General features: G+C 35.3%; 1 protein-coding gene across 2 annotated transcripts in view; it reads right to left on the reverse strand.

Annotated features, from left to right (window-relative positions):
* The window catches only part of GRID2 (glutamate ionotropic receptor delta type subunit 2), a 1,432,440-nt gene that overhangs the window by 228,256 nt on the left and 1,181,384 nt on the right, over positions 1-22,800 (reverse strand). For both annotated transcript variants that reach the window (XM_053901394.1, XM_019464250.2), the window contains exon 12: positions 15,852-15,990. In XM_053901394.1, the coding sequence (XP_053757369.1) occupies positions 15,852-15,990 (139 nt within the window). The remainder of the gene's footprint in view (positions 1-15,851; positions 15,991-22,800) is intronic.

Below are 22,800 nucleotides of genomic sequence, written 5' to 3' on the forward strand. Positions count from 1 at the left end.
CTAGGTATTTATCCAAGGGATATGGGTGTGCTGTTTCGAAGGGGCACATGCACTCCAATGTTTATAGCAGCACTAGCAACAATAGCCAAAGTATGGAAAGAGCCCAAATGTCCATCGACAGATGAATGGATAAAGAAGATGTGGTATATAAATTCAATGGAGTATTACTCAGCAATTAAAAAGAATGAAATCTTGCCATTTGCAACTACATGGATGGAACTAGAGGGTATTATGCTAAGTGAAATCAGTCAATCAGAGAAAGACAAATATCATATGACTTCACTGATAGGAGGACTTTAAGAGAAAAAACAGATGAACATAAGGGAAGGGAAGCAAAAGAATAATATAAAAACAGGGAGGGGGACAAAACCTGAGACTCATAAATATAGAGAAAAAACAGAGGGTTGCTGGAAGGGTTGTGGGAGGGGGTATGGGATAAATGGGTAGGGGCATTAAGAAATCTACTCCTGAAATCGTTGCACTATATGCCAACTAACTTGGATGTAAATTTAAAATAAATAAATTAATTAATTAATTTAAAAAAGAAATGCAAAAAAAAAAAAAAAACCGTAGCATTGCTTAAAAATGGAATTTTTATTATATTTTACCAGCCATTCTGTGGGTGACTAATAATGGCCAGTAGTATTTAGTAGTTAAAGAAAACAAACAAACCAAAAACTAGTTTTTAAGGGAGATTTGGAAATTTCTCCTGTAACACAATTAGCTGCAAAAGCTTTATCTGACACCAATGAATTGTCTGACAAGACATTTTGCCATGTATGTAAAATAAATAAATTCAGAAGCAAATCAAATAAAAAGAAAATCCAAACAAATAGAAATGAAATAAAGTATTTGGAACAGCAGAGGTTGTAGTCCATAATTCAAGTAGACATACGGATCTGGTACAGAGTGGAATATCTGTTCCTGAAAGGGATACGTATCTAAAGCAGTGTGGAAATGGAGCTAATAACTAGTGGATAGTTTGATGAGTGATTTCTGACTAATGGATCAGAAGCAAGCTGAAATGGGGACGAAAACTGTTCAATTAAACTCCACTAACTGAAATGATCAAAAAATATAAAAGAATTCATGATTTTCGTACCTAAGGAAGAGATAAGCCCTAGAACAGAGAGAATAGTCACTGTTGGTAATACTGAGTATTATCACCAAAAACTAAATTAAGTTTTTTCCTTTTGAGGGTTGAGTATTTACATAAAGAAGGGGAATTTGTACACTCTACTTATAGGAGGATGGAATAAGCACAAAAGAAAGGCTTCCCATCTTCCTAGTTACAACATATCCAAGGCCACTTGTCTTTTGAGAAACAACATTCTCCATTTTGGTAGTTCCTTCTTCTAAGTGAAGTCTTCCAAACCCTCTCAGACACAGGTTTGTAAAGAAAGTTTGATGAAATATAAAAGTATCAAGGGTCACTGATGGGGCAAGCCAAACTCTAACATTCTTCATGTCAGAAGAAAGTTTGGATTGCAGATGTCTCAGTCCCTACAGAAGACTCAACGAGAGCTACTTTAAGCACATGAGGGGCCCACTACTCAATGAAAACAGGCTCAGGGAAGAGTTTAATGTTCTTTAGCCCAATAATGTTAACTTTCTTATTTTAAGAAGATTAAGATCAAAGTCATGTTAGTGAGAGAAATACGGTTTTGTCATAAAAGATTAGATTATAGAGCCAAAGGTATAATTTGTGGGGCAAGGTAATTCAGAAGGAACTCAGCCACAGCAGTCTCTGGTAGAACAGTAAAGTGATTGTGTCATCCTTCTTCTCAAAGTGCCAGAGATTTTTCCTTCTCAAGACAGCAGAAACCTAAAGTCTAAGGCCAACAAGTTTGAATGATACCAAAGAGGGCAGAGGGCTAGGATTTTTTTTACTTGTGGAGACAGGGAAATTTTCCCAAGAGAGGCCCCTCTGGATGGAGAGGGTGCTTCATAAGAGGGGCCATCAGAGGACCAAAGAGGAGTGAGGATTTACAGACCAGGTATCAGAGGACGAGAGTGGCTCCTTGTGGGACACTCAAATAAGGCCTGAACGGTGCAGTCTCCTCCAGTCTCTCTGTGTTGTCCCATCTTCACTCCTGTCACACATTCTTCACCTGCCCTCAACCCCGCCCTTACATGGCTCAACAGAATAAATTAGATATAAGACAGCTTCAGGTCTTTGCACTGTAAACTTCTTTAGAATATTTTTTTGATCTTTACTTTTAAGAACTATTTATTTATTTATTTAGATGTTGAGTTTGGTGATTTTTTAAAAATATATTTTGGATATTAACCTCTTATAAGATATATCATCTGCAAATATCTTCTCCTGTTCAGTAGGTTGCTTTTTTGTTTTGTTGATGGTTTTCTTCACTGTGCAAAATCTTTTTACTTTGGTGTAGTCCCAAGAGTTTAATTTTGCTTGAAGCTTAGTTTTTCTTTAAGTGGAGACCTAGAAAAATGTTTCTGTAGCTGATGTTTCAAATGTGCTTGGTCTAGAAAAAGTGTGTGATGGTACTCTTGAAGAGGACACTTCTCCCTTTTGAACGCTGTCCCCATACCGAGGTTTACTAGGCACCAAGATGACTCTCAAGTCTTTCCTGAGAGATTTAGAAATATGTCCTGCACCTTCCCCCTTACAAAGTAGTCAGGGGCATCCCCATCTGTCATGTTCCATAGATGAGATGTTCACAGGTAATATTGAAAATTCACATAAAATAGGTGCATTTGATAAAAATGGATGTCACGAACTACTTAAGGGAATATGCTCTCAAATTTGGACAAACTTGCATTCCTATGCACATTTAAAAGTTGATTTGGATTTGTGAATATGGCAGGTCATTTTAGAGACCCTAAAGGAAGATGGAAACACTGTCCTTATTGCTGTTAGGCATAATTAACAAAATGATCATTAAACTTTCTTCAAAATGACAATGCTATACAAATGCAAGATAATAGTTATATGAAAATCTGATTGGTTTCTCTGACTTGTTGACCCACATTATAAACTAGGAACTAATTATGTCACATCATGAATCTTTCATTTTTTAATTTTTAATTTTATTTATTTATCTATGTATGTATGTATGTATGTATGTATTTATTTATTGAGAGAGAGAGAGAGAGAGAGAGAGAGAGAGAGAGAGAGAGAACGTGCATGGGAGAGGCAGAGAGAGAGGGAGAGAGAGAAAATCCCAAGCAGGCTCCACACTGTCAGTGGGGTTCAAACCCATGATGAGGTTCTTAAACCCACAAATGGTGAGATCATGACCTGAGCTGAAATCAAGAGCCGAACGCTTAACTGACTGAGCCACCTAGGTGCCCCTGTCACATCATGAATCTTGATATGTGAAAGACACTGTATTTTTCTACCTGCTGACAGAATTGCCATTTATGGGTCTGCTCTCTATCTTAAATTAGTTAACTAAAGTAACCTTTCATGATATGTATATAGATATTGATATTTACACTAATTAAGCAAAATTCCTTTAAAAAGGCCTCAGTTTGCTGTGGATTCAATTGCTCTGCAATTTTCCTGTGTAGAGTAGAAAGTGTGTGCAGTTTCTTCCTGAGATATCATGAAAAAGATGCATTGTTTATTTACCCCAGGACACTATAAACCAATATGGAACCATCCTAAATTTGTATGGTCAGCATTTCATTATGTCACCATTGATTGTCACTTGATTGTAAAATCTATGTTAAGATGATATAGTCAAATACTCCAATAGACTGCAGAAGAAGAGTAGGTTTTTATGTTCTTATATCATTGAAAATATTGGAAAGACCTGACTAATTCCCATGAATTTCCCTGAGGATCAATAAATTTCAAAATGGTGTTAAGAGAGAACCCTAATAAAATCATAACATCAGAGAGTTTGGAAGAGCTCCTGGAGGTATTGCATAATTCGATGATGATATATCTTAAGGTATAAAAGCCAATCTCCAAAAATGGACTTTATTCTTCTTCCTTAGGCACTTTACTGACTTAGAAAACTTAACACCAGGAAGTTCTTTCTTACTCATGCCCAACCTAAAACTATTTCATATAAGCCTCTCATTTTCTTCTTAGTGAAAATAAAAATGGACAATCGCTACTCATCACCTCCAGTACAACATTTCTTTATATAATAAAATATTTCTTTTGTGCGTTCATCCTTTAGCCTTTTATTTGGTGACTTAAACACTAAATTCCTTTAGTTTTTACTCACAGGATCTATTACTCACTTTTTTACATTGTTCTTAACTAAGGCATCTTTTTCTTTTCTATGGTAATTTTTGCCAAATTTATGGACCTTATAAATAGGTCATGGTAGTGTTTAAAAAGCCCCAACAACTTTTATACTGCTAGGTGATTTTGCTCATTTTCTTTATAAACACCAACACTACATTTCAAATTTGTAATTGACAGATGACTCATTTTGAAACTGTCTTCACCTCCAATTTTAAATTATTATAGGTATACACACATACACATAGTTTTTTTTCCATATCTGAGTGAATTATTACATATTTGTCCCTATTAAGCTTTGTCTCACTTATAATCACCTTGTTTAATTTGCCAAGGTCTTTATGAATTCTTACAGTGTGGTTCTGGTCAATAATCACCCCTACTCAATAATAAGTAATCTGCATATTTAATAAGTTTACTCCCTATTCTATACTTCGAATCAACACTGAAAATGGTCATTAGATTCAGGGCCAGTGCTGACTTATGGGAAAAACTTTATTCAATATACCCTCTAAGGCTGACATTGAACTATTGATCATAACCTCACATATAGCTCACTAACAAGCTGTGATACAATAATACACAATATTACTGCATAAAACAATGACCCAAATAAAATACGATGTAGTTTCAAATGAGGAATCAATAGTAATTTGTATTTTTTTTTTTTACCTATAAGTTCTTTTAAGGATCTCAAAATCTTTAATCACATTATCAAATTATTCATAGTGGAAAGAAATAACTGAAGAGAAGGAAGTGACCAAGAATAACAGAAGGTCAAATTTAATAGCCTATTTGAAGACCCAGTAGAATGCTACTGTCAAAGTAAGGTGGAAGGTCATCGTTTCAGTGAAGATTCTAATGACTCTATCTCAAAACAAAAGTCCTGGCTCTTTATAACACAGAGCAGGAGACCAGGTTTCTACCAGTAACTTAAAATTTCCTAAATACAAAATATATTTTCCTTCTCCCCAGTGCAGTAGGTCTGCAGATCTCTCCAAAAAAGATAGTTTTTTGAATCATTCAGGGAAATTATCCTCTATTCCCAATTAGGTATATTTCCTTTTTTGAGAAATTTCAACTAAAAGTAGGCATAGAATGCATGTCCTGATCTCACAGTCAGATCTTATTAATATCCATTCAGATTATAAATGCCCAAAATGTATTGGAAAGGTGTCCCCGACCCATCCTCCCTCACCCCATTCCACAGCAAATCTTGAGAATTCTGCAGCATTGCTCTCAGGAAATGGCAGCCTTCATCTGAAAAAGCAGCCCAGCAAGCTACCTTCAGATCTGTTCCTTACTTTCCCCATGATTTGCCATGATCTGGGGCATCTGGCAATTTGTAAACTTTGCCCTTAGGTTAAAAGATTAGATCAGAGTTTGAGAAATAGGGGCTGTAGTAGGGGTGTGTGTAGTGAATGTGTGTGTATGTGTATGTATGTGTGTGTATGTGTGTGTAGTGAATGTGTGTGTGAGCGTGTGTGTGTGTGTAGGAGTGGAGGAGAAAGTCACTAAAAATAAATTGACTACCTTCAGATGACAGGAGCTTGTGCAGGAACTAAGAGGATCAGAGAACTAATGGGGTCAAACAGACACTTAGTGGAGGGTGGAGGTCAGCACATCAAGATTGCTGGTGTGATGGAGAGGACAGGGAAAGAAAGGTGAGGCATGAAAAACAGAGAGAAAAAAAAGAAGATATGGCTAAACAAGAGTTTCCTTTCAGTTCTGCCTTATAATCCAGGATTTCTCTTGTTAATGTACCTAAATATATTTTTATCAGTTATCTCAGGCTTTGTTTAGTAAGATACCGCATTTGTGTAGCTGATATAGAATTGTACAGTTGAAGGGACATTGAAAATAACTTAATTCAAATTGTGGAACAAATATTTATGCAGTGAGAGGAGAAATGGCTCACACTGTTAAAGGGAGAAAGCTAAGGTACAAAGTGTTTTAAAAACTTGCCTTGTTATTCAGTAGCAAGAAAGAGGCTTGAACCTTTGAACTAGGTCTCCAGTCTCCTTCAGCAGCATTGCCAAACAGCCCTGCCTGCCGATTCCACTGTCACCAATTTCTATCAAGTACTCTTCCTGCATTAATTTCACAAAACATGCCCCATACTCAAATTAGCTCTTCTTTTATTTTTAACTGTTTTTTTTTTAGTGTGTGTGTGTGTGTGTGTGAGAGAGAGAGAGAGAGAGAGAGAGAGAGAGAGGAAGAGAGGGACAGAGGGAAAGAGAGAGAGAATCTTAAGTAGACTCCACACTGAGTGGAGCCCAATGCGGGGCTTGATCCCATGACCCTGGGATCATGACCTGAGCAGAAATCAAGAGTTGGATGCTCAACCAACTGAGCCACCCAGCTGCCCCCAAACTGGCTCTTCTAAAATGACTAAATCAAGTACTCCTGAGTGTAGGGTTTTTACCATATACTTATGGTAGATAGAACTTATTTATTCAGCTGACTTTAGGTAAGGAAGTAAAATAACAAGAGACACAGAGGAGACAGGAATTTATATTCTCAAGTTCTTAATAGGTTTCTGGATTTAGATGACTAATGTTGGGGAGAAAGAGAGGGGGACTTGAGCTGTTTAAAATAATTGCTCGTCCAGAAGAAGATCATGTTAGGGGTTGCAGGCACTTACTAGTTTGGCAAAGTTTTCATCTTAGCGATATTAGTGTAAACAGAGTCTATAGGAATGTTAATACAGCCCTGTTCCTAGGAATCACAAATAGAGTGGGAGACAAAACTTTTAATTAAATGCTCACTGAAGAGTGGCTTTGAAACACCAACATACTTCTGAGGGTTTTTATTTTTTTCAAAAAGAGAGAAAACCATGTCTATAATATCTAGATGGCTATATGTTTATAAAACATCCATCACTGTAGTACTTAAGTGCTTTGACAAGTAAGCCATTTCAACACTGAACAATATAGAGTAAGGAGACGAATGTCTTCCTCTGTCTGTAGTGCCTGTGTACTCTGAAGTTAAGCCTATACAATTCTGTACTAAACTGAAACATAAAAGTGGTATGAATCAGACCCAGCTCACTTCAGCAACCTTGATTTTGGCTGTTCCTAATAAAGTGTGCAATTCCCTGCTGAGAGCTATGAAATAGCCTTCCACTGGAAGCCTGTGTGGGTGAGACATTAAGAAAACCTAGAGAGCACATCATTTGGGTCTCCTTCTCTTATCCTGGAATAACAGCACATAAAAATGGCTTTCATATTTCTTTCTGATTTGTTATGAGGTATATAAACAAGTCATGAGGTTCTACAGTCTCAGGCCAGAGTGTAAGAAATCCCTTTCTGGTTTATTATTTAACAAATATTTATCTGTAATCAGCTATGTGCTCAAAAAGTAACAGCATCAGGTGCTGTGCTGATACAAAGGTGATAAAACCCTGCTCAAGAACATACATTTTAATTGAGAAGGTAAAACAAGGAGAATACTACTCCAGCATGAGGCTAGATACAGTTCAGGGTGTAAGCAAGGAGATGCAAAGTGGTTAAAAAAAAAGGAGGCACTAACTCTAGTTATGAACACCACGAGAAAGGCGTAGCAGAGGAAGCAGCATGCGAGCTGTGTGTTATGAGGGGCAGTTAAAGAGGAGCTCAAAGAGAACACTTGCCTGGCCAACAGATGTTCTGACCCAGGTTCGGCATGGTCACTGTCAGTAGCAGCTTGACCATAGTGAGAGTTAATAAGGCTAAGGTGAGACAGCAGTCCTTATGCTTATTTATGCTGAAATTTGGATAAGGCTTCCTGACAGCCAGTTCCTCTTCTCTTTCTTTTAACCTTTGGGGGCTATACACATTCTGTTTAGTGTATGTAATTGTGGACAAAATAGCAAAAATAATAGTTATTAGCACCACCAAAAAGGGTGGAGGGAAGAACAGTCCAAGGAATCTGCATGGCCTCCTAGAGAACAAGTAGAAAAATGGAAGCAAATGCACGGTGTATCCAGGAACTGTGCTGTTATTTATGTCTCTATTTTTCCTCATTTATTCTTTACATTAAACCTATGAAGTTTGAGCCCATTATCTTTTTACCCTTAGGGAAAATAAGGCTGCAAATGATTATGGGAAATGGCAAGATCATTCGGCTAATAAGTGGCAAAGGATTTGAATGCAGATTTATTTAAATTCCTGGTCTCCTGTGCCTGTTTCTAGGATACCATGTAACTTAGAAATATCTGAAATTAACTTAGCTAAATATAATTCATCCATTGATTCTTTCTTGCAGAATTCGTTATTTTTCAGAAAACTTATAATGCCATTATGGATTTCATTCACTCATTTTAGTTTATTTATTTCATTCAGTTAAGGTTTAGTGTATTTGCTAATTGTAGAAGATATGGTCCACTAAGACAAGGTCTCCAGTGCTGGATTTCCTGGCTTACTATTCTAGGTTTTAGTTTCATCATCTTCAAAATGGAGATGAAAATAATGTATCTCTCATGGGGCTATTATGAGTATTAAATGAGAAAATCTAAGCAAAGCATTTAGGAAAATGTCTGTCATATAGCAAGCACTCAAAAATGTTAGCCTCCGTTATTATGAATACTATGTGCCAGGCATTCTGGGACACATTAAGGGCACAGATATGGATATGGCATAGCCCTTGCCTTTGAATAAGGTATACTCTCAAAGAGAAGACACATGTGTAATGGCTAATTGTGTTTGTGCAAATGGATGATGCCAGGAGAGAAGGGAGTTCTGGGTCATTTCAGGGAAAGGGAACAGCATGTCAACTCCACAGAGGTATGAAATGCCCTCCCAGAGTTTGGCTTAACTGGAGCATGAACAAGTGTGAGAATGGATTACAATTGGTGCCAGTAGACAGAAATGAGGCTGGGTCAGCTTTTGAAGGGTTCCATGTGCTTGGCTATGGAGCTGCATTTTACTTCGATTGGATGTGGTAATGATGGAGGTTTTCAAACTAATTTTAAGGATGGAAGAAGGTACTCCACACTCTGGATCATAAGCTTGAATGAGAAGAGAATGGGATAGAGGGAAGCAATAGTTGAAGTAAGAGAAAAGAGAATAAGAACGGAAGCAGTAAGCAGGTAGAGTTGGGATCATACCCCTGGGCATTTATGCCAGAGAAATGAAAACATATCCATACAAAAACATAAGTGCACATAAATGTTCTTAGCAACTTCATTTGTAATAGCTAAAAACTTGGAGACAACAAAAATTCCATTCATTAGGTAAATAGTTACACAAACTGGTACATCCATACCATAGATTACCACTCAGCAATAAAAAGCAATGAACTATTGATGCATGCAACAACTTGGATAGATCTCAAGGGCGTTATGCTGAGTGGGGGAAAAAAAAGGCTATTTCAGAAGGCCACATACTGTAAGATTCAACTTATATAGGACTCTTGAAATGATAAAAATCACAGGAATAAAGAACATATTAGTTATTATTAGGGGTTGATGATGGTGGGGAAGAAGGAGTGAGGGTAGATTTAGGGAGATTTTTGTAATGGTGGTATAGTTCTAGATCTATTGCAGTGGTGGTTGTATAATCTATACATGTAATAAAATGGCACAGAACTATATGCATACATACACTGTATCCATGTCAATTTCCTTGTTTTGATATTGTACTATAATTATTTAAAATGTAACCATTGGAGGAAACTAGGTGAAGGGTACATGGGACCTCTCTATGGTATATTTTTGCAACTTCCTGTGTATATATGATTACTTCAAAATAAACAGTTAAAAATGTTTAACTATTAATAGAACATATTGCAACATGACAAGCTGTGGATTATTAACACTTTGTCCTTCAAAATTTACTGTACTTTACTATTTTCTCAATACAGTCCTGTATTACATTGAAAATGTATTAAAATTGAATAAAAATAAGTCTGACTTATTTTTTGATGGCATAAAGCAAAAAGTAATTAACAGGCAGGATAAAGTCTAGGAATAGCAGACATTGAGATGCAGCTTTTCTGCAAAATTACATCTGAAAAGTAGCCCAACCAGAGTGATTTCTAGAATTTTCTCACTGTAGTAGCTCTCTTCTTTATCTGTTTAGTTATGACATAGTCAAACACATTCTCTCGTTAAGAATCTTTAAAAATAAATAAACTAAGTCAATATTCCTGCATCTGCTATAAATGTAAATGGTAGCCTAGAGATGCAAGGTTTCTCAAGCCAAATCTGTCTTAAATTTCCTTAATCATTTGGTATTTTCAAATTAAATGGTCCTGAAACAAAAGATATGTGGTTCAGGTTTTTATTAGATAGAAACCTACTAGTTTCCATACATTTCTACATCTTTTCTCTCCCACCCATCCTCCTCTGCACAGATTAAGCTGTCTTTCTTCAACGATGTCACTCTCCATTATCTCCAGGAAAAATTCCAAATTCCTTAACAATTCTTATCATGCCTTTCAGGGTTTGGACTCACTTTCCTTTTCTATTTCACTTCCTGCCACTTTCACATCACACATCTCAATCCAGGAAGGAAATTAACAGATTTTGATCATCTACACTTTACTAGACAGTCTCTGAGGAATTTCATCTCTCTTACTTTTGCAAATATTCCCCAGTAAGCCACCCCTTCAGCCTTTTGAAATTCATCTTTCAAGATCAGACTCTCAGATGATACCTCTGTGATGCCTGATAGTTTCTTTCCTTTTTCCTCCACCTCTTCTCCAAGTTACTCCTTCCCTGTGTTCACCCAGCATTTCATAAAGAAATCTATCATAGTTCCCCTGTCATTAAATTCCACATTGCTACATCTTGAACTACATTGTGACTCAGGGCTAATACCAAAATATCTTTATAGCCTCAATAGTTAGCACGATGTTTAATGAGCACCTGCCAGTCCTACCACTCTCTCTCTCTGTCACCAGACCTGGCGAAAGACAGATTTCTAAGCCATACACACACACACACACACACACACACACACACACACACACACATTCTGCTGAACTAAATGAATGAAGGTAATATATTTATTTAGTTTTTATAGTTAGAAATACAATAAAAATTTGGTTTGCAAGCATAATTTGTTCCAGAAACATGCTTGTAATCAAAAGCACTTGTATATCAAAGCGAATTTCAAGAACCATTGGCTTGATGTTTGGCATCATGTACTGTGCGTATTGCAAGACATCACTCATTTATCAAGTTAAAATTTATTAGAAATGTTTGCTCATCTTGTGGAACATTCGCAGAACAAATTACTCTCAGTCCAAGGTTTTGTTGTACCTCCATTTCCAAAAAGCATGATTGCAATGTAACTTTAGCAAGTTAAATAGTGACTTGTTAGAGACAGTTACATAGTGAGGGCAAAGGAAAAAAGAAATAATTTCATTGAGTGAGTACCTGCCAGTCCTACCATTCTCTCTCTGTCACCAGACCTGGTGACAGACAGATTTCTAAGCCCAGGGCTAGCTCATACTCTATTGTATGGCATTGAGAAAAAACATTGCTCAATTATTTGTTTCCTTTTCTAAATGTGAGTAAATGTGGATACAAAAGTCTTGTAATTAGTATGCTAGGGAAAAAGGAGTCACTTCCAATGATAGAGTATCTAATGAATCTTTTTGCATACACTTGGAAACAAATTTATCAGAAATTAATTTGTTCAGTGACTGCATCAAAAAAACCTCAATATTTGTTTAATCATACCTCAAACATTATGGTGAATTAATTCTTTAAAAATAAAAATATGGTGGGATTTTGGAATTCCTTTGAATAGACCCAAGCTTACTTATAGTCCCAGGAAATGAAAGACCTCAAGTTTCACCACCAAAGATCAGTCTGATTCTAAAGTTATTAATGACTATAGATGTACAACTGTGATTTCCCTCATAGCTCTTTTTACTTTATATGTGAAAGAAGTAGGTTTCTGAAAATTGCATCACAACAAAGACTAACGGAACTGATGTTCATGATGTTATTACCTGGTGTTTACTTTGAAATTACCTTCAGAACTTCACATGCTTCATTTCACCATTGCCAATTTTAGCCTGGTTACCAGTAGAAACAAGTACATTCCGTTTTCTAGCTATCTAAAAGCAATTAGCTACATGTTGTTACCATTTGATGACAATGAACAAGCCCAAATGTCATTGGAGTTCTGTAGAAATTGGATATTTTTTTCTTTAGAAATGGAACTGTATATCTCAATATTACCAATCCCAACTGTGTCACAATCTGTCACATTACATCATATCAAGCAGCAGAACACAGTTATCACTGAAGGGGTATAAAATTAAACACGGGAATTATCTTTTTCAGGGAAAACTCACTTTCAAAATTTTAGTTAGAGGCAAGTGTCAACTAGAAGATTAGATGTTGATAAATATCTAATTTTGAAAAAGGGGTCCATTTTGTAAAATGTATTCAGCTTTCCAAGAGTAAGTCTGTTGGATTTCCCCTACCAGACTGTAAGAGTTTCTGTCAACCATCTATTCAGAAGTAGCTGCTCTACCACTGTCCCTGACTTCGTTCTAACTACCTCTGTCCCTCTGGGTCTAGAGAAGCCACTTTGATTTTGGGGAATGAACCTGTGGCTGGTATAGGTGTGCCAATGGCACAACAAAATGAGGTGGAAAAAAGGTGCACAGACAAGTGCTGCTTCATTTAGTGATGAGAAAATCTTATGAATATAAATGATTAAGGAGCATGACATTGGATGGTATTGTGGGTTTTTTTGTCTTTTCTAAGAAAAATTAAACTTAGGATTTTACAAGAAAGTTTGACATTAGTTGCAAATGGAACTTTAAATGTTTCCAAGAAACACTGCAGGCAATTATGCTTACCAACACAGCTGAGGCATGAAATTAGAAGATATCTTTAAGTTTGGGGAGAGAATCAGGCTTCTTTTAGCTCCTTTGGCTCTGATTTTTCCCCTTTCAAAATTAGTTTACTGATAAGATTAGAAGGGAGGGAGATTTATTATACCCAATGTTGACTTTTAATAATGTGAGCCAGCAATAGAACAAAATAATTTTTTTAAGAAATGAATGCTCAGTTATTGTGGATTGTGGAACTATACATGAGGGAAACATCATGTGAATCGATAATCTTTTTTCCATTAGGTTTTACTTTTAGAGAAACCTATGAGTGCAAAAATTTGATTGAGGCTTCTGCTCCCACTGCTATTGCATAAAAGTCGAGATACAAATTAATGTTGGCAAAGTTGATAATGACCAAATAGTTCAGATATACACAAACACCATGAGGTCTGCAGCCCCAGGGAAGCAGCGTTGCCAAACAAAGTGTAGAAACCATCACTAGATAAGGAAAAATTTCACTGGATAAGACCATGGATTGGTGTCAGATTGACATGGGTTAGACTTCCAGCTCTGGCACTATTGGTTATGTGATCTTGAGAATTTAACTTGCAAACTTTTGTTTCTTCATTGGTGTAATGGGAATAACAGTAATACTTGTATTATCAGGGTTTTTTGAGGAATAAATGAGATAATACATGTAACATGCTTAATAAATTCATAATAAACTCTCAGTGAATATTAGTCATAATTATTATGATGATTGCCATTTATTATATAAAATCCATTATTTCAAAGTTTTCTTCATTTATTTATTTAAAATGCTTCAAGTCAGATATGAGCTACATTGGTTCTTAGCTCAAGTGTACTCAAAATGTGACAAGTTAAACATAATTGATAGAAACTACATTAGTGAGATATAATACTCCATCTTAAGTTTTAAAACAATTTTTCTTTGTGTGATTTCTATCGATTGGATCTGTCAAGTGGTCTTCCCCTGAATGGCAGATATCAATTATAGATTTAATTAGTTCATGTTGGGATGTATGCCTACAGAATTTATCCCACATAAAAATCACCCAGATTTTGATATTTTATATCCTCAGACCAATGAAGGATTTGAAAAATGTCACCCTTTATATCCCCTTACTTAGTAATGAACAAGACAATGACACACCCTTTATACCATTCTTATAAACAACTGGCCATACAAAAGTCCAAGGGATGGGAACTAGAGTGGTAAGTTTAGTTAGAATATAGGTTCAATAATCAGACAGATTTAAGGTATGGTCTTTAATCAATCACTTATTAGATGCATTGTTTGAGTAAGTTACTTATATTCTCAACTTCAGTTATAAAATGGGTTATTTAATAGTATGTCTTTCAGAAGATGGTTGCTAACGATTAAATGATCAAATGAATGTAAAACATTCAGCGCACTCTGGTTTTCTGTGAATGCTCAATAAAAGTTAATTATTATTTTCGTAATTTTACTGATTTCATTGATTTCTTGGCTGGGTGTTTGTAATCATTTTCATTATTGGTTAAAATATGGGTTTATGCTTTCCATGAACTTCACTGTGTACCATTTATAACTTATACCACACATAGAATTGGCTACAAGGGTAATAAGAGGGTATGAAGATTCTGCACTAAAAAATTGGGAAAAAACATTTGAGGAGCATGATTTGATGAGAGAAATTGGAAACATCCCTCAGACTGGATGAAACTGTCTGTTACTGTCATTAGTTGAATTTGGGGGTTTCAATTATATATGACAAATAATTGAAGAAAAATATCCTACTTCTTTATAGATCATTAATTCCTGATTTTATTTTTAGTATTGCATTATAACAGTTTTGTGGCTATTAATGGACTTCATTTACAAATTTTTTAAACACAAGAAGAACTCTTATATTTTCCTTTAAGGATAAGTTAGTTCTCTAATGAATTCCTTAACAAATCTAATTATTCATAATGTTGAATTGTCAGTTTTGTTGAGAATGAATGTTCTTCAACTCTAGGAAAATTCAAACTATTTTGTTTTTGGATGAATAAAACATTTTCAGGAAAATGTTTCTTAAAATGATATATAGAACATTATGTTCTAATATGGAAGAAGTTGCATATTGAAGCTGATTGTATGCATGAAACCACAAAAGCAGAAATGGCTGTGCTTGATCAAAGGCCTTTGGGCTCTTGGGGCTCATGGGGGTGGCTTTTATGAACTGAGGCATTGGCTTAAGTAACTTTAGGATTTAAGCAAATGTATCATAGTTACAATTTACCACCACTGAAACTGGAAAAGCAGCAGTAATAGTGACCACATTAGCTATAATACATTGAAGAGATAAACACAATGTGGTTTTAATCTCTTGAAAGCTATCCTCTCTCTCCCTCTCCCCCTGCCTCCTTCCTTCTCTTTCCCTATATGTCACCTATGAATCACCTAACGTCTTTCCAACTATTTACTCAGACAATGCACAATGGGGCAGACTCCAGACAAAAACTGATACTGTCAAACTTGAAATATGTATATTTTAGTATGACTCCTTTCCCTTCCTTTTTACAATGTTGCCCAAACATAGTCATACTCTGTGGAACCTAGAATACCAAATATGTGTTATTCTTCCAGGAAAATGTGGGAAGTGATGCAAAATTATACCCAGAATTTTATTTTTTCAAAAATGTATCACCAATACTGTGATAATTGCATATCACAAAATTAAACCTTTACTCAAAAGGAGGGTGTAAATTTATTATCAGGTATCATATACTTATTTAAATAGGTTTGGCTACTCTCATCATTTTTCATTCTTTGTGGCTACTGGAATCTTTGTCTACTTACTGGATGGAGCTTTCAATGCGGGTGATAGTGAGGAAAGCAGCAAGATTTGCTGTGTAAGATGAGATGACAATCAATGCAAATAGCCACCAAGCCCCCATCATCATTCGAGTAGCCAGAGTCGTGTATGGGACCTCCCCACCTGTAGAAAGAAGCAAATAGAATAAAAGAACATCAACAAGTATTTATTGATAATCTACAGTCATACACAATCAATACCAAATTAACTTTTAAGTACTGAAAAATCTTTCAACACAACAACAACAGCATTGATTTCTGTATTTTGGTTATGTTTATTACTTCATATTTAATTCCCTTTTATGATACTTTTTAAGACCCAGACAAAAAGAACCATTATAAATACTTAGTATAACTTGTTTAAGTGATACTTCTTCTACCTTATTATTCAATCTTGGAAATAGTTACTCTCTTATAATAACCAGGTAACTACTTTATTTCCAAATGCTTGATTATTCAGTAGTTAGGTGATATTAATACTATTATGCTTATATTTAATATAACCTCAGATTTCTACTTTAATAAATAATATTGAAAATCATTTTTGGTTAAGTTCCTTAGATTCATAGGTTACATATATATTTATACATATGTATATATATATGATATATAGCATAATGTTATATATTATATAATATAGTATATAATTACATATATATCATATCTTCTTTATTTATTCATCTATTGATGGACACTGGGTTGCTTCTATATCTTGGCTACTGTAAATAATCCTGAAATAAATGTAGGGGTATATATACCTTTTTTAATTAATTTTTTTAAAACTCCAGTATAGTTAACATATAGCATTTTATTAGTTTTAGGGATACAATATAGTGATTCAACAATTCTATGTATTATTCAGTGCTCATCACGGTAAATACCCTATCATTTATTTCATCCACACCCTCACCCATCTCCCTTCTGGTAACCATCAGTTTGTTCTCTATAGTTAAGAGTCTGTTTCTTGGCTTGTCTCTCTCTTTATTTTTTTTCCTTTGCTTGTTTGATTTGTTTCTTAAATTACACATATGTGTGAAATCATATGGTTCTGTCTGTCTCTGACTTATTCAGCTTAGTATTATACTCTCTAGCTCCAACCATGTTGTTGCAAATGGTAAGATTTTATACTTTTTTATGGCTGAGTAATAATCTTATATATATATATATAGAGAGAGAGAGAGAGAGAGAGAGAGAATATAACTCTATCCTATATGATATATATATATCATATATATATGATATATATATCTATATCCTATATCCCATATCTATATCTTATAAGATATAACTATATCTTATATATATCTCATATCTTCTCTTTATCTGTTCATCTACAAATGGACACAGGCTGCTTCCATAATTTGGCTATTTTAAATGCTGCTGCAATAAACATCAGGTTGCATGTATCCCTTTGAATTAGTGTTTCTGTTTTTGTTTTTTTTTGTATTTTTTGTATTAGTGTTTTTGTACTAGTAAATACCCAATTACTGGATCTGAATTAGTGTTTTCATTTTCTTTGGGTAAATATCCAGTAATGGAATTATTAGATCATATAATATTTCTATTTTTAATTTTTGAGGGACTTCCAGAACAGCTGTTTTCTAGAGTAGTTATACCAATTTACATTTCCACTAATAGTGCACAAGAGTTCTCTTTTCTACACATCCTTATCAACACTTGTTGTTTCTTATCTTTTTGATCCTAGCCATTCTGAGAAGTGTGAGATGACGTCTCATTGTGGTTTTGATTTCAATTTCCCTGATGATCAGTGATGTGAGCTTGCTTGCATGTGTCTTTTGGCCATCTATATGTCTCCTTTGGAAAAATGTTTATTCAGGTCCCCTGCCCATTTTTTAATTGGTTTGCTTTGTTTTTTGTTTTTTGTTTTTTTTTTTTTTTTGGTGTTCAGTTGTATAAAGTTACATAAAGTCTTTAACCTTGATTAGAGTTGTTATCACCCACATGAAAGATACTTGTTGAACTTTAACCATGGCATAAAATCTGCAACTTCGGTAATTCAAATATTCTTGTAGAATCCCCCCCAATTATTTGATATCCACATTTAGAAATCAAATGCTAAATGTAATGATATGTTGGCTTCCAATTCTGGTAATTCAATCCTCCCACTGTAAAAACAATCCTCCCACTGAGAGCCATTAGACAAATTAAACATACAATGCATTTAAGAGCTTAAAGAAGCAACAAAAAACTAGAAGACCAAGGTCCTGGAGAAGAAGAAAATCCAGAAATATGACCTGGTATGTAGAACTGCTTTCCCAGAGATATAAATAACAATTTAACAAGAGGAAGCTAAGAGACTGAGAAGCTGAGCAATGATTTTTCAGACTTCAAAGCTTTAAAACTTAGGGCCTAGGTCTTGCCAAATGGAGGGAGGTGGGCCAGAGAAAACCAGAAAATCTTCATTTGCTTAGAAACCAGTAATTACAATTGTATTAAGCCATGGGTCAAGAAAAATCACAGGAGAAAAGAAGATTTTAAAGTTGATGATAAAAATATTCCACACCAAATTCATTAAGTTTTAATAGCTAATGGGATACAGCTAAATTTGTGTTTAGAAGAAAATTCATAGCCCATGATATATAAGAAGGCTGAAAAATCAGTGAGCTACTCATCAATTTCGAGAAGTTAAAAAAATCACCAATATAAACCTAAAAAATATAGAAGGAAGGAAATAATAAGTATAAGAGAAAAAAATAATAAAAGAGATAAAATACAATAGAGGTTAATCTAACAGAAGTTTGGTCCTTGAAAAGGCCTATAAAAAGCTGTTGAGAGTGATCAGGAATATAAATAAAGACACAAAAATACAACAGGAGTAAATGGATACATTGCTACAGATGTTATAGACACTAGAAGGATAAAAAGAGGAGGATTTTATGTACAATTTTATGCTAATTATTTGAAAACTGAAGTGATAAAGACAAATTCCTAGAAAAATTTTCACCAAAAGAAGCAGAAAGCTGGAATGATTTTATGATTTTTAATGACTTTGAATTTACAATTAAAACTTACTCACCAAACAATTCAAGGCCAGTGACCTTACTGGAAAAATTTACCAAACTTTTTAGTAGTAATTAACTCTATTTTACAAACTCTTCCTGAAATTAGAAAAAAGAAATGTCCTATTCCATACATTTTATGAAGAACTTTGACAACAAAATCTAAAAAGGTCATTCCAACAAAGGAACATTACAGGCTAATCTTTCATATGATTGTAGATGCACAAGACTTAAATGAATTAACAATCTGAAAATTGCAATTAATAAATAAATAAGAATGTTTGGTTTATTATATGAAAGCTAGGATTTGGTTTGGCATTCAGAAATCAATCACTGGATTCTGATGTCACTGAGATGGCAACATAGGTTGTGGCTGATTTTGCTCCTCTTCATAAGAAGAACAATTAACAACTGTTAATAACAAGACACCACTGAGGACATGAGGGTGGGGCACCCACCCCTGGGCACTGAGACCAAGACTGACTACATCAAAAGGGTAAGAGAAGTGGCTACACATTGACCACATGGACTTCCCCCAGGACAGCACAGTACCACATAGAGAAGTCTCTCCTGAGCTTCCAGTTCCTCCAGTGGGAAGAGGGAACCTGAGGTGGGGGGAGACCAGCCCTATCCCAGCATTATGGGTTAATTTGTTGGAGTCCCTACTCTGATCTCACCCCATGAGGATTGCAAAGGACTCTGTGAAGTCAATCACTAGGAATCTGATTATGATGGAGAAGTAGGAAGGGGTTTGCAACAACCAGCACATGGATGTTGGCAGACCCAGTTCATACCTGTCGTACCCAAGTAGTAATCTCAATCTAATTTGTTCATCTGTAGAATGAAGTTGGGAGCACACTCTGACCAATAAACACATCTGCTTGAAGATTTGCCTGATTCGGATCCTCAGATGAGGACTGTTGCTGGCCCCAGAGCCCATTTTGCCCTAACAGGGAGCTGAATTATAGCCCCACCCGCTGTGGAGAATGTCTTCTGGCACCATCTGGTCAGAACAGCTGCAGCAACTCCTGGAAACTATGAGGTCCAGTAGTTCTCAAGCTGAGAGGTGTATAGAGGCAGTAGTTTGCAGAGTCAAGCCAGTGGCCCTATTCAGTCAGGGAACTTGAGGTGTGGTTTGGCTTGAGTTGAGACAACAAAGAGTTTTGCTGGCTTTCAAACTGCTTCTCTCCCTTCTCCTGGGACAAGGAATCTAATTTGTAGACCTGCTCATTACTCAATATAGCCTCCAGCTTGTCCAACCAGGGAACCTAATGAAAGCACACGGGATGCTGCAATACCCATTCATCAGCCCGGCATACAATGACACTCAGACAGAGAGCATAGACCATGGCTTCCCCCATTTGCAGAACAAAATTGGTGGCCTCACCTGCTCCCTGCCATGGATGGGAAGTTAACTTATAGCCCCATCTACTACTGAATATATTCGCCAGACATGAACATCTAGTAAGCCTGACCAGGGAATCCAGGCAATTGAAGAGCCCATTGTACAGCTTCATTCAGGTAAGGAACAAAGTCAGCAGTCCTATCCACTTGTTCTCGGCCAATGGCACACAACCTCATCCCCATCCTTAAACCTCCAACAGTTGCTTTACCCTAAAGTGAACAATAATAGTAGGCTCTACCTGTCCAAGGACATTGCCAGAAGACACATTCAAAAACCAAACTGAGCTGACTGGTGAAGAATGGTCTCTGACAAAGCAGACCTATAAAGTCTGAAAGAGGAGCCTAATTGCTCAAATGTGCAGACACCAATGTTACAAATAAAGGATCATAAATTATCAGGTAAATATGACACCACCAAAGGAAATTAATAAAATTATAATGATTAACCATAAAGAAATGAAGATCAATGAACTGACAAAGAATTCAGAATAATCCTCTTGAGCAAGTTTACTGAGCTACAAGATAACACAGACAGACAACAAAATTAGAAAACCAATGCATAAGCAAAATGAGATATTTGATAAGGAAATAACAACCATCAAAACCAAAACCAAAACCCAGAAACCCTAGAGTTGAAAAATATAATTGGACTGAAGAATTCAGTAGAGAATTTTAAAAGTAGACTTGACCATGTGGAAGAAAAAAAAAATCAGTGACCTGGAGGATAGGACATTAAAATGAATTAGTCAGAGGAGCCAAAAGAAAGAAGAAAAAGAGTGAAGAAAGCCTATAGGAATAAAAAGACACAATGAAAATAAACAATATTTGTATCATGAAAATTCCAGAAGGAGAGGACCAAAAAGAGGGTCAGAAAGCATATTTAAAGTTATAATAGCTGAGGGTGCCTGGGTGGTTCACTCAGTTAACCATCCAACTCTTGATTTTGGCTCAGGTCATGATCTCATGGTTCATGAGATCAAGCCCCACATGGGGCTCTGCTCTGACAGTGCAGAGCCAGCTTGGGATTCTCTCTCTCTCTCTCTCTCTCTCTCAAAATAAGTAAATAAACATTAAAAAATAATGTCTACTCCCAAAAATTTTTAAAAAAAATTATAATAGCTGAAAATCTCTCAAACCTGGGTAGAGAAATGGACATCTAAATCCATGAGGCTCAAACAATCCCAAGTAGGTTGAATTAGAATAGGGTTACCAAAACACATTATTATTAAGTTATCAAAAGTCAAAGACAAAGAAAGAAGTTTAAGACCAGGAAAAGAAAAGAAAGAAGTTACATACAAGGGAATTTACACAAGACAATAGGGGGGAATTTATCAATGAAAACTTTTTAGACCAGAAGAGAATGAGGTAACATGTTCAAGATATTAAAAAAAAAAAATGTCAACCAAAAAATTCTATATACAGTGAAGCTGTCCTTTAGAAATGGAGGAATAAAGACTTTTCCAGAAACAAAAGCTAAAGGAGTTTACTACCAACAGAATTGCCTTAAAAAAATGCTAATGGGGTTTTTCTAGTGGAAGTAAAATAACACATAGTCACAATATAAAAACTTAAAAATATATTGTAAATCTCACTTTAATGGTAAATATAGTCATAGTTAGATTTTGCAATATGATAACAGTGGTATATAATTCAATTATAACTCTAATTTAAAGGTTAAAAAACTAACATAGTAAAAATAATCTATTATATTAAGTATTAATAATATATAATAATAATACAAAGAATTGTAATAATCTATCATTACTTATACAATATTAAAAATGTAGTTGTAATAGAAATAACTTTAAGTATGTGGGGGAGGAGAAGTAAAAGTAAAAGTTTATGAATTCTATTGATGTTGTTATCAGTTTAAAATAGTGTGTTATAAGATTATGAGACATTGTAACCACACACACAAAATACTGTAGTAATTACACAAAATAACATGATAAAAGGAAAGCATACTGATACTAAAAGATAACAAAACACACAAAAGGGCAGCAGGATAAGAAATAAGATATCTATAAGGATAAGAAAAAGAGATCTATAAAACATTAAGAAAACAATGAGCAAAATGGCGATAATAAGTTCTTATAGATAATTAAATTATGGAAAGAGCCTATATGTCCATCAACTAATGAATGGATAAAGAAATTGTGGTTTATATACACAATGGAATACTACGTGGCAATGAGAAAGAACGAAATATGGCCCTTTGTAGCAACGTGGATGGAACTGGAGAGTGTGATGCTAAGTGAAATAAGCCATACAGAGAAAGACAGATACCATATGTTTTCACTCTTATGTGGATCCTGAGAAACTTGACAGAAACCCATGGGGGAGGGGAAGGAAAAAAAAAAAAAAGAGGTTAGAGTGGGAGAGAGCCAAAGCATGAGAGACTCTTAAAAACTGAGAACAAACTGAGGGTTGATGGGGGGTGGGAGGGAGGGGAGAGTGGGTGATGGGTATTGGGGAGGGCACCTTTTGGGATGAGCACTGGGTGTTGTATG

Source organism: Panthera pardus, unplaced genomic scaffold, assembly GCF_024362965.1.
Source record: "Panthera pardus isolate Hobbes unplaced genomic scaffold, ASM2436296v1 HiC_scaffold_13, whole genome shotgun sequence".
Classification (NCBI taxonomy): domain Eukaryota; kingdom Metazoa; phylum Chordata; class Mammalia; order Carnivora; family Felidae; genus Panthera; species Panthera pardus.